Source organism: Protomyctophum parallelum, assembly GCF_964188405.1.
Source record: "Protomyctophum parallelum genome assembly, chromosome: 18".
Classification (NCBI taxonomy): Eukaryota; Metazoa; Chordata; class Actinopteri; order Myctophiformes; family Myctophidae; genus Protomyctophum; species Protomyctophum parallelum.
The window spans coordinates 15799936-15811949 of NC_139716.1; the positions used below are offsets into that span (position 1 = coordinate 15799936).

Here is a 12014-nt window from a genome sequence, read left to right on the forward strand (position 1 = left end):
TTCAGATAGTAAAGCCCCTGGGACTCCGAATCCATATTCAATACACACACTTTTGCTTCAACACTCAACAGCCTTGTGTGCCGCTGTGGACTAGTGCGCTTGGCTGTAAACCAAGAGGTTGTTGGTTCGAATCCACCTCGGGGACGATGGTGCTTTTAACATGATCCGAAGCAGTACTGTTTAAACATTCTAGCTCTGTTTAACTCAAAAGCACCAGGAGAAATCTCCTGAATGCCCCAAGGTGCCTTAGCTCAATGGTGTGGAGCGCTTGACCCGTTGCCTCTGCTACAGACAGTTGGCAGGTTCAAGTCCCATGTCATGACAGCAAGGTGCTGGGAAGGACCATCGGGAGACGGTGCTCTCTCCCCCTGTTTCCTGAGATGTAACGGTCGGGGGTTATGTTTGAAAGAACCCTGTCCACGTAGAGTTTTACAGATGAGAATTAGGTCAAACGTTTAAAAATAAAATAGCAATGCATTTTGGTACATCATCTGACAGGATAGTCTGTGTATTTGCATACTGGAGCCCGATTATAATCCTGGACAATGGCAATGTCATTTTCTTGACTTTTGACAATGAAAAAACTACACACTATAGTATATTTGTTTAATCATTTTCATCTTTTTTTTAATCGACATTTTCATGGTAAAAGGTTAGCTGGACAGGGTTCTTTCAGACATAAGCCCCAACCGTTACATCTCAGGAAACAGGGGGAGAGAGCACCGTCTCCCGATGGTCCTTCCCAGCACCTTGACGTCATGACATGGGACTTGAACCTGCCAACTGTCTGTAGCAGAGGCAACGGGTCAAGCGCTCCACACCATTGAGCCAAGGCACCTTGGGGCATTCAGGAGATTTCTCCTGGTGCTTTTGAGTTTTTATTTTTTATTCAAGCCTTGAAAAGTTCAAATTACTGCAGCATTGAGCTGTGGGAGGAACAGGCCTTGAACATGGAATGTCTGTACTGAAAGCCTGATGATTAGACCACTGCACCATCAGTCAGACACTCTCAGGCAAAGTCTCCTGGTAATTTTGAAGTGATCTTTTGTTCGTTAGCCTTCAGTTCGTAAAGTTTAAATAACACAGCATCATATTAATCAGATGTTTCTTAGCGCTGTTGAGGTCTTCTTTTGTATGATAGTGTAACAGCCGGGAATCGAACCCTGGTCTCCCACGTGGAAAGCCAACATCTTAACCACTACGACAATTAGAGTTTTGAGGTAGTCAGGCTGAGGCTGAGGCTGAGGCTGTGAGCCACTGCTAGAATAGCAGTAAATGAAGCTCAATAACTAGCATTAAACTTTAGGAAGAGTGGGATTTGAAAATGAACTCTCTGTGCGGAATAACCCCTACTACACCATCACTCAGTAACATCTGCCTCTTTGTAGTACTGTTGAAGCGATCTTTTGTATGTTAGCCTTCAGATAGTAAAGTTGAAAGAATCAAGAGTTGAACATAGAATCACGTTCATCAGAGTGTAACACCCAGGAATAGAACACAGGTCACCTGCACTGAAGGCCAACATCTTAACCACTAAGCCAAAGCAACTGCCTATGGCTCAGGGGAGACAGGAGACTTTTGAGGTCATCAGGCTGAGGCTGTGAGCTAAATTTTTTTAAATCAAAAATTCAAAAAACGATGGGCTATAACCCATGTTTTTTAATTTTTTTCAAATCCTCAAAAATGATGAAAAACGGCGTGCTATAGTATGCCGTACGGTATGGGCTATAGCCCATGGTCAAAAATGATGAAAAACGAGGTAATTTTTTTTTCCAAAAATTCAAAAAACTATGGGCTATAACCCATGTTTTTTTTTTTTCATTTTTTTCAAATCCTCAAAAATGATGAAAAATGGCGTGCTATAGTATGCCGTACGGTATGGGCTATAGCCCATGGTCAAAAATGATGAAAAACGAGGTTAAATTTTTTTTTTTAATTCAAAAAACGATGGGCTATAACCCATGTTTTTTGTTTTTTTTGTTTTTTTTTCAAATCCTCAAAAATGATGAAAAACGGCGTGCTATAGTATGCCGTACGGTATGGGCTATAGCCCATGGTCAAAAATGATGAAAAACGAGGTTAATTTTTTTTTTCAAAAATTCAAAAAACGATGGGCTATAACCCATGTTTTTTTTTTTTGTTTTTTTTTCCAAATCCTCACAAATGATGAAAAACTGCGTGCTATAGTATAGCCGGGAATCGAACCCTGGTCTCCCACGTTGAAAGCCAACATCTTAACCACTACGACAATTAGAGTTTTGAGGTAATCAGGCTGAGGCTGAGGCTGTGAGCCACTGCTAGAATAGCAGTAAATGAAGCTCAATAACTCTAGCATTAAACTTTAGGAAGAGTGGGATTTGAACATGAACTCTCTGTGCTGAATAACCCCTACTACACCATCACTCAGTAACATCTGCCTCTTTGTACTGTTGAAGCGATCTTTTGTATGTTAGCCTTCAGATAGTAAAGCCCCTGGGACTCCGAATCCATATTCAATACACACACTTTTGCTTCAACACTCAACAGCCTTGTGTGCCGCTGTGGACTAGTGCGCTTGGCTGTAAACCAAGAGGTTGTTGGTTCGAATCCACCTCGGGGACGATGGTGCTTTTAACATGATCCGAAGCAGTACTGTTTAAACATTCTAGCTCTGTTTAACTCAAAAGCACCAGGAGAAATCTCCTGAATGCCCCAAGGTGCCTTAGCTCAATGGTGTGGAGCGCTTGACCCGTTGCCTCTGCTACAGACAGTTGGCAGGTTCAAGTCCCATGTCATGACAGCAAGGTGCTGGGAAGGACCATCGGGAGATGGTGCTCTCTCCCCCTGTTTCCTGAGATGTAACGGTCGGGGGTTATGTTTGAAAGAACCCTGTCCACGTAGAGTTTTACAGATGAGAATTAGGTCAAACGTTTAAAAATAAAATAGCAATGCATTTTGGTACATCATCTGACAGGATAGTCTGTGTATTTGCATACTGGAGCCCGATTATAATCCTGGACAATGGCAATGTCATTTTCTTGACTTTTGACAATGAAAAAACTACACACTATAGTATATTTGTTTAATCATTTTCATCTTTTTTTTAATCGACATTTTCATGGTAAAAGGTTAGCTGGACAGGGTTCTTTCAGACATAAGCCCCAACCGTTACATCTCAGGAAACAGGGGGAGAGAGCACCGTCTCCCGATGGTCCTTCCCAGCACCTTGACGTCATGACATGGGACTTGAACCTGCCAACTGTCTGTAGCAGAGGCAACGGGTCAAGCGCTCCAAACCATTGATCCAAGGCACCTTGGGGCATTCAGGAGATTTCTCCTGGTGCTTTTGAGTTTTTATTTTTTATTCAAGCCTTGAAAAGTTCAAATTACTGCAGCATTGAGCTGTGGGAGGAACAGGCCTTGAACATGGAATGTCTGTACTGAAAGCCTGATGATTAGACCACTGCACCATCAGTCAGACACTCTCAGGCAAAGTCTCCTGGTAATTTTGAAGTGATCTTTTGTTTGTTAGCCTTCAGTTCGTAAAGTTTAAATAACACAGCATCATATTAATCAGATGTTTCTTAGCGCTGTTGAGGTCTTCTTTTGTATGATATTGTAACAGCCGGGAATCGAACCCTGGTCTCCCACGTGGAAAGCCAACATCTTAACCACTACGACAATTAGAGCTTTGAGGTAGTCAGGCTGAGGCTGAGGCTGTGAGCCACTGCTAGAATAGCAGTAAATGAAGCTCAATAACTAGCATTAAACTTTAGGAAGAGTGGGATTTGAAAATGAACTCTCTGTGCGGAATAACCCCTACTACACCATCACTCAGTAACATCTGCCTCTTTGTACTGTTGAAGCGATCTTTTGTATGTTAGCCTTCAGATAGTAAAGTTGAAAGAATCAAGAGTTGAACAAAGAATCACGTTCATCAGAGTGTAACACCCAGGAATCGAACACAGGTCACCTGCACTGAAGGCCAACATCTTAACCACTAAGCCAAAGCAACTGCCTATGGCTCAGGGGAGACAGGAGACTTTTGAGGTCATCAGGCTGAGGCTGTGAGCTAAACATTTTTTTATCAAAAATTCAAAAAACGATGGGCTATAACCCATGTTTTTTTGTTTTTTTTTCATATCCTCAAAACAGACGTCTAAAACACGTCTATTTTTAGACTTGTTTTAGACGTTTATAAACAGAACTGTCCATCTAAATTCTAAACGGATGGTTAAATATAAGTTCCCGATTGTACCTCACATGCCAGTGTGGCACCGTAGATAAACCTGGGGTTTATAAGCAGAATATTCCGGGTTCAATTCTCCTGAAGAACATTTTCACTGTCCATCTAAATTCTAAACGGCTGGTTAAATATAAGTTCCCGATTGTACCTTACATGCCGATGTGGCTCAAAAGATAAATCTGAGGTTCATAATCCAAAGGTTACTGGTTCAAAACTAATACTCAACCAATGCTGCAGTTATTTGAACTTTTCAAGGCTAGAATAAAAACTAAAAACTCATAAGCACCAGGAGACATCTGCTGATTGCCCCAAGGTGCCTTAGCTCAATGGTGTGGTGTGCTTGATCGGTAGCCTCTGCTACCACCTGCCTGCAGGTTCAAGTCCCATGCAAGGTACTAGTGAGGACCATCGGGAGACGGTGCTCTCTCCCCCTGTTTCCTGAAAAGTAGCAGTTGGGGGTTATGTTTGAAAGAACCCTGTCCACCTAAAATTTTACAGATAAGAATTAGGTCAAACGTTTAAAAATAAAATAGCAATTTGGCCCATCATCTGACAGAAAGAATAGTCTGTGTATTTGCATACTGGGCCAAAACTTGGTTGGAAAGTCCCTCTTTTATGTCTGGCTTCCAGGCCAGTTGGAAAAGGGCAAACTGAGAGGTGGTAAGAGTATGTTAAATTGGACATTTTCATGGTAAAAGGTTAGCTGGACAGGGTTCTTTCAGACATAAGTCCCAACCGTTACATCTCAGGAAACAGGGGGAGAGAGCACCCTCTCCCGATGGTCCTCCAGCACCTTGATGTCATGACATGGGACTTGAACCTGCCAACTGCCTGTAGCAGAGGCAACGGGTCAAGCGCTCCACACCATTACGCCAAGGCACCTTTGGGCATTCAGCAGATGTCTCCTGGTGCTTTTGAGTTTTTATTTTTCATTCAAGCCTTGAAAAGTTCAAATTACTGCAGCATTGAGCTGTAGGAGGAACAGGACTTGAACATGGAATGTCTGTACTGAAAGCCTGATGATTAGACCATTGCACCATCAGTCAGACACTCTCAGGCAAAGTCTCCTGGTCATTTTGAAGTGATCTTTTGTTCGTTAGCCTTCAGTTAGTAAAGTTTAAATAACACAGAATCATATTAATCAGATGTTTCTTAGCGCTGTTGAGGTCTTCTTTTATATGATAGTGTAACAGCCGGGAATCGAACCCTGGTCTCCCACGTGAAAAGCCAACATCTTAACCACTACGACAATTAGAGTTTTGAGGTAATCAGGCTGAGGCTGTGAGCCACTGCTAGAATAGCAGTAAATGAAGCTCAATAACTAGCATTAAACTTTAGGAAGAGTGGGATTTGAAAATGAACTCTCTGTGCGGAATAACCCCTACTACACCATCACTCAGTAACATCTGCCTCTTTGTACTGTTGAAGCGATCTTTTGTATGTTAGCCTTCAGATAGTAAAGTTGAAAGAATCAAGAGTTGAACATAGAATCACGTTCAAAATCATGAAAAACGACACACTATGTACGGACATATGTCGTCCAAAACCATGAACTATAGTACGTCGTTTTTGAAGGGTGCCAGCCCCTCCTATACACATGTTTAATGTTTGTCGTTAGTTCAATGTTTATTTAGTAAACACCATTGACAATGAAGGGAAAATGTACCTCATAATGTGCCTCATTACGTCATATTGTCTCTTTATTGTTAATGGTGTTTAATGTTTGATTTTGCACCGTTTGTTTGACATCACCATTACATCACCTAATCAACATGAGTTAGACTTTAATATATTAGCGCCCCTCGATCACTTCACACGGGTGTGATTTTTTTTAAACCTCCAAAATCATAAAAGAAAACAAGGTCAAGGTCAAGTTTATTCATATGTCCCAAACTGGGCACTTCGACAGTATGTCTTCCGAAACCATGAACTATATAGTATGTCGTTTGTTTCATGATTTTCATAATTTATTTCCTATACTAGTATACTGGTAGTATACAATGAAAGAAAAATGAAAATCATGAAAAATACATACTAGCCTATATTTGACATTTACATTTTGAAAGATTTTGGAAAATCTTGGAAACTAAGAAGTAGTGTTGGAAGTGTGTTCAACCTTAACAGGTGTATAGAGGAAACTATTATGTTGAAAACCTTTTTTTGACTGGCCAAGACTCAGTGACTCAGAGGTAGGCCTAAACAAACATAACATGTATATGTTGGCTATTCAAAAGATTGCAGATACACAATATCTGCTTTTTTTTTTCTTTAAAAAAAAAAACATTTTTGACCTTATTAATTTTGAAAAGAGTTGAAGAATTTTGAAAGAAACTGAAAAAAATTGATTTTTTTTTGAAAACTAGTGTTGGAAGTGTGTTCAACCTTAACAGGTGTATAGAGCTATTTAACACAGTTACTGAACACACTGTGGCAATCATTACTGTCACAATATAGAGCTATTTAACAATGTTACTGAACACACTATAGCAATGATTACTGTCACAATATAGAGCTATTTAACACTGTTACTGAACACACACTATAGCAGGGTTCCCCAATTAATTAATTAATACATTTTCCTCAAGGGCCATATTTTGACTAGCGTACCAGGCTGGGGGCCGAGTCTGCACGCGCGAGGTCGAGGTCTTGCCCTGAAAATTTATTTTCAGGGCAAGACCCCATTTGAAAAGGATGCCCAGTTTGACATGCATAGGCTACTGACCCCCATTTAATGCCATTTATATCTGGGACCCTTAAAAAAAAAAAAAAAAAAAAAAACATTTTATTTTTTTTGTGGAAATTCTTTCATGGGCCACAAGGGGGCGCTCTGTGGGCCGCAAATGGCCCGCGGGCCGCCTATTGGAGAACCCTGCACTATAGCAATGATTACTGTCACAATATAGAGCTATTTAACACCGTTACTGAACACACGTTCTATAGCAATGATTACTGTATGTATGAAGACTATGAAGATGCTTGGTATATTGAGAAAAATGTGCCCTTTTGTTCTTCCTTCATGTCATTTAATTATAAATTCTATTCTATTGTCATTCTATTATAGATAAATTTTCCCTCATATTAATTACTGTAATATTGTCTGGCTGCTACATATTCAACACATCTCACTAAATTACTGATCATTCAAAAAAGTTTTCCGAGAATGATTTCACATACAAATCGGTATGAGCCGTCTGCCCCGCTCTTTATTAAATATCCACTATTACCCATTGACAAAGTAAACGTTTTTCAGACCTGTTTATTTATGTTTAAATTCAAAAAATGCATACAAGACATTCCGTCTTCTTTTCACAATTTCTTCCGTGTTACTTCTGACATTCACTCCTACCCCACAAGGCAAAGAGATAATTTTTAATTACCCTATTGTCGCACTTCCAAACATCAATCTTTCATCAAATTTAGAGGCCCTCATCTATGGAATATTGGAATTCCCTATATGCTTCACTTAAATCCTCATTATCCTTGCCAATATTCAAAAAACATCTAAAGAAATGTTATTTCTTCCTCTCTGTAGATTACATGTTTTACTTTGATGCGTTATATTTTCTTTTGTGTGTTTGTTGTTGTATTGTTTATTTCCGTTTTTTGTGCAGTCTGTGTTTTTATTTCTTTACTGCACAGCTGCCCCCCTTTGCCAACTTGTAGACTTTTGTACTGTTCTTTATGAACTTTTAATCTGTTTAAACCAATTACCTCTTCCTACAGGAAAGGATTCCAAATAAGCCATCTGGCTTCTTCCCTTCCTTGCATTGTATGTTTGTTCTTTGATATGTTATTGTCTATTTTTTGTACTACGTGCTAAATAAATAAACCTAAACCTAAACTGTCACAATATAGAGCTATTTAACACCATTACTGAACACACACTCTATAGCAATGATTACTGTCACAATATAGAGCTTTAACCTTTTAATAAAATAGAAAAGAAAACTTTGTTTTAACCAAAAAAAAAAGAAAATCACTAACACTAGCTTTAAATTATTGTTAAACATCTGCATTACTTAATTTGCAAGAAATCTACACAATTCGAGAATGTAGAAGAATTGATATTTTGATCAAATGTTTGCCTGTTATCTCTCCTATAATATCGTATAGAAAAATATTCTTTAGTGTTGGGTCTGAGAGGCTAGATGTCATCAAATGGTGGTCTGTGGCTAAAATGCCCAATAAATAACGGGTTGAACACCACTGGCATGCGTTGGACCAATCACAGATCAGCTCGTACTGTCGCAGGCGCATGCGTCGGACCAATCAGAGCAGCTCGTACTGTCGAAGGTGCATGCGTTGGATGATGTCGCGGCAGTCGTTGAACACGCGGCGGATGTTCTCCGTGTCCACGGCACAGGTGAAGTGAGGATAGCAGTGATGCTTACTGTCGCCACTGGCAGTGCTGATTTTCTGAAACACAACACGCATGTTTTTTTTATATATTTTTTATCCCACGATTTTGTAACCCATTTTTCACCCCTGTGTCAATCATGATCATCTAATGTGATCCTGGGCTCTACACACCCTCCACCAACCTAGTCCCCATATATGAGGGACAAGGGGAGAGCAACGGACTTGAACTCATGCTTCCTGTATGCCTGAGTGTCCAAGTTGCTCCTTTACACCTGACAGGGGGGAGTTTCCCTGGTTGGACGTAGCGCGTGGAAGGAACATGTTATTCCAACCAGTTCCTTTCCCCTCCATCAGGCGCCCCGGCTGGCCAGGGGGAGGCAGTTTAGTGACCAGGATTACTGCATGTTTTTTGTGGGGGTACCTACCCTACAACGAGCATGTTTACTGACACATACACAGGAAAATACTTATGAACAACCATGTTTACTTTATGTACTGATTCTCTGAAATGCGTGCATGCGTGCGTGCGTGCGTGCGTGCGTGCGTGCAGTCTCACCAGAAACTGATCCCTGATGAAGAACTTTGCTCTCGTTACAATGGGAACTTCATCTGCATCTGGTACCGCTGTGTGTACATAGCAATACATTACACACAGTACATCAACAATACATACACAAATACACACAGTACATCAACAATACATACACAAATACACACAGTACATCAACAATACATACACAAATACACACAGTACTTCAACAATACATACACAAATACACACAGTACATCAACAATACAGACACAAATACACACAGTACATCAACAATACAGACACAAATACACACAGTACATCAACAATACAGACACAAATACACACAGTACATCAACAATACATACACAAATACACACAGTACATCAACAATACATACACAAATATGCATGCATGTGCCCCCCAGGTGGCCATAGTTACATTTGTAACTTTATACTCATTTATACTATTTAATTATTTAATTTATTTCATGCTTTTGTATTGCATTTGCAACATTACATGATTGAAATTGACACGACTCACATGCTGATGCTGTTTGGCTATAGTATATGCTCCAAATTCCAAAATGAGTAAATTAATCATATAGTGTCTATACAAACTTGTCTTGCATATTTAGTTGTTTATTATTCTATAACTTGACCATTGAGTTCTCACAGATGTGAACCCAGATATTTTATAGGGCAGGCTATTATTAACAGGTTCAGGTTCATTTATGTGTTTGTCCCCCGAAGGGCGATTTGGTGTACAGTAAACAGGCAGACACATGAATCACATAAAACACTGCAGTAAAAAAATGAACATGGTACACAATTACACATACAGTAGAACAATAAAAACAGGATGGCAGTTCGAGGTATCAGTGCAGCGATGGGGTTTCATAACAGCGACACAGTTACCTCCTCCTCCTATCGGCATTTAAAGCCTGGATAGACACAGTCAGGCACGAAGTACAATTTATACCTGCTACTTGTGGCCCCTGGAACCTTTAGGTGAAGGAGAATTTATACCTGTTACTTGTGGCCCCTGGAACCTTTAGGCGAAGGCCGGAAGGAAGCAGCCTGTTCTCAGAGCTGAGGGGATGGGAGTCGTCCGTACAAATGGACTTGGCTTTCTTAAGCACTTGGTTTTTAAAGACTACCTGTCCTTGTTATTGTGTTATGTTATTATGTGTAACCCCATAATCGCAATATCACCCTGGAGTCCCGTGCATTACCATCTTCTGGTACCGCGTACTGCGTGTACTCAGGGAAGTAATCCTCCAGCTTGGATTTCCCCGCCAAAATCTTCTCTGCCAGAACGTCCTGTTTGTTCAGGAACAGGATCACCGAGATGGTCTTCAGAAAGCTGCAACACACGCACGCACGCACGCACACACGCACGCACGCACGCAACAACATCCGGGCACGACACACCACACAGCAGTTTGTCATTGTAACATCCGGTTTGGGATATTTGGCTCTTCAAAGTTAAAGGTATATTCAGTGATTTCACTTAATTCAAATATCACTTATTTTTTTGTTTTGTTGTGATAATCCTCCCTACTATAGAGTGTGCTGGCCATATAAGGAGTTCCTACCTGTCCCCAGTTAACCCTGGGGGTCAAAAAACCTTAGGTTTCGTTTTTGACTCTCTATCCTGATTGGACGAAAGGCTGGGTCCCACAGCCAAAAACGAAACCTAAGGTTTTTTGAGTAAAATCACTGAATATACCTTTAAGTGTTACGCGCGATAAAACCTCGGCAGTATATACGCTATCGAGGGATTAATTCATGCTGGCGTGAATTGGTTTAATTCAATAATTAATTGATTGATTAATTAATTGATCAATATAATGAGTTTACCGGTTGGTCCAAATGGATTTGAAGAGGTCCAGAGACTCTCGAAGGCGATTGGTTGAGTTGTCCTCTCTGATCACCATGTTGTAGCTGCTGCTAGCCGCCACGAAGATGATAGCTGTAACATCTGAAACATTATTATTATTATTATTAGTGGTGGACTCCTCATGCATTGAAGGAAGCATGAGGTCAGTTCATCCGCCTGGGTTACGGCAGACGGCTGGGCGAGCACTGGGCATTTGGCACGGGGGTTCAGATCAACATTATGGAATGAATTCTGTACTGGCCATATATGGAGCGTGTCTTGAGTGTACAGGGTTTGATGAGGTCAGATCAACATACGGAATGTCAGAACAGGTCAGCTCCATATATGGAGATCTAAGGGTGGCAGCGGGGTCAGTGTCCTGAGTGTACAGGGTTTGATGTGGGCCCTCGTAGGGCCGGGCCTTAAGTTCGGGGCCTGTTGAATGGTATCAGTCAAAACAGGGAGGAAGGACGAGGAAAGGAAGGACGGGTGTAATCCTACGGTCGCTGCAATAATCATCTCCGTGTCTATGAAGCAGAGACAGTCTATGAAGCAGAGACAGTCTATGAAGCAGAGACAGTCTATGAAGCAGAGACAGTCTATGAAGCAGAGACATGTCTATGAAGCAGAGACATGTCTATGAAGCAGAGACAGTCTATGAAGCAGAGACAGTCTATGAAGCAGAGACATGTCTATGAAGCAGAGACATGTCTATGAAGCAGAGACAGTCTATGAAGCAGAGACAGTCTATGAAGCAGAGACAGTCTATGAAGCAGAGACATGTCTATGAAGCAGAGACATGTCTATGAAGCAGAGACATGTCTATGAAGCAGAGACATGTCTATGAAGCAGAGACAGTCTATGAAGCATGCAGAGACAGTCTGTGAAGCAGAGACATGTCTATGAAGCAGAGACAGTCTATGAAGCAGAGACATGTCTATGAAGCAGAGACATGTCTATGAAGCAGAGACATGTCTATGAAGCAGAGACATGTCTATGAAGCAGAGACATGTCTATGAA

At 40.9% G+C, this 12014-nt stretch overlaps 1 protein-coding gene across 1 annotated transcript in view; it reads right to left on the minus strand.

Annotated features, from left to right (window-relative positions):
- Window positions 1-8488: 8488 nt before the first annotated feature.
- The window catches only part of LOC310875907 (guanine nucleotide-binding protein G(olf) subunit alpha-like), a gene marked incomplete at its 5' end in the record, with an annotated part of 11303 nt that continues 7777 nt past the window's right edge, over window positions 8489-12014 (minus strand). Inside the window, 4 exons of the mRNA XM_083789339.1 lie at window positions 8489-8641; window positions 9141-9208; window positions 10348-10478; window positions 10976-11096. Coding sequence (XP_083645465.1) covers window positions 8495-8641; window positions 9141-9208; window positions 10348-10478; window positions 10976-11096 — 467 coding nt within the window. The 3' untranslated portion in view covers window positions 8489-8494. The remainder of the gene's footprint in view (window positions 8642-9140; window positions 9209-10347; window positions 10479-10975; window positions 11097-12014) is intronic.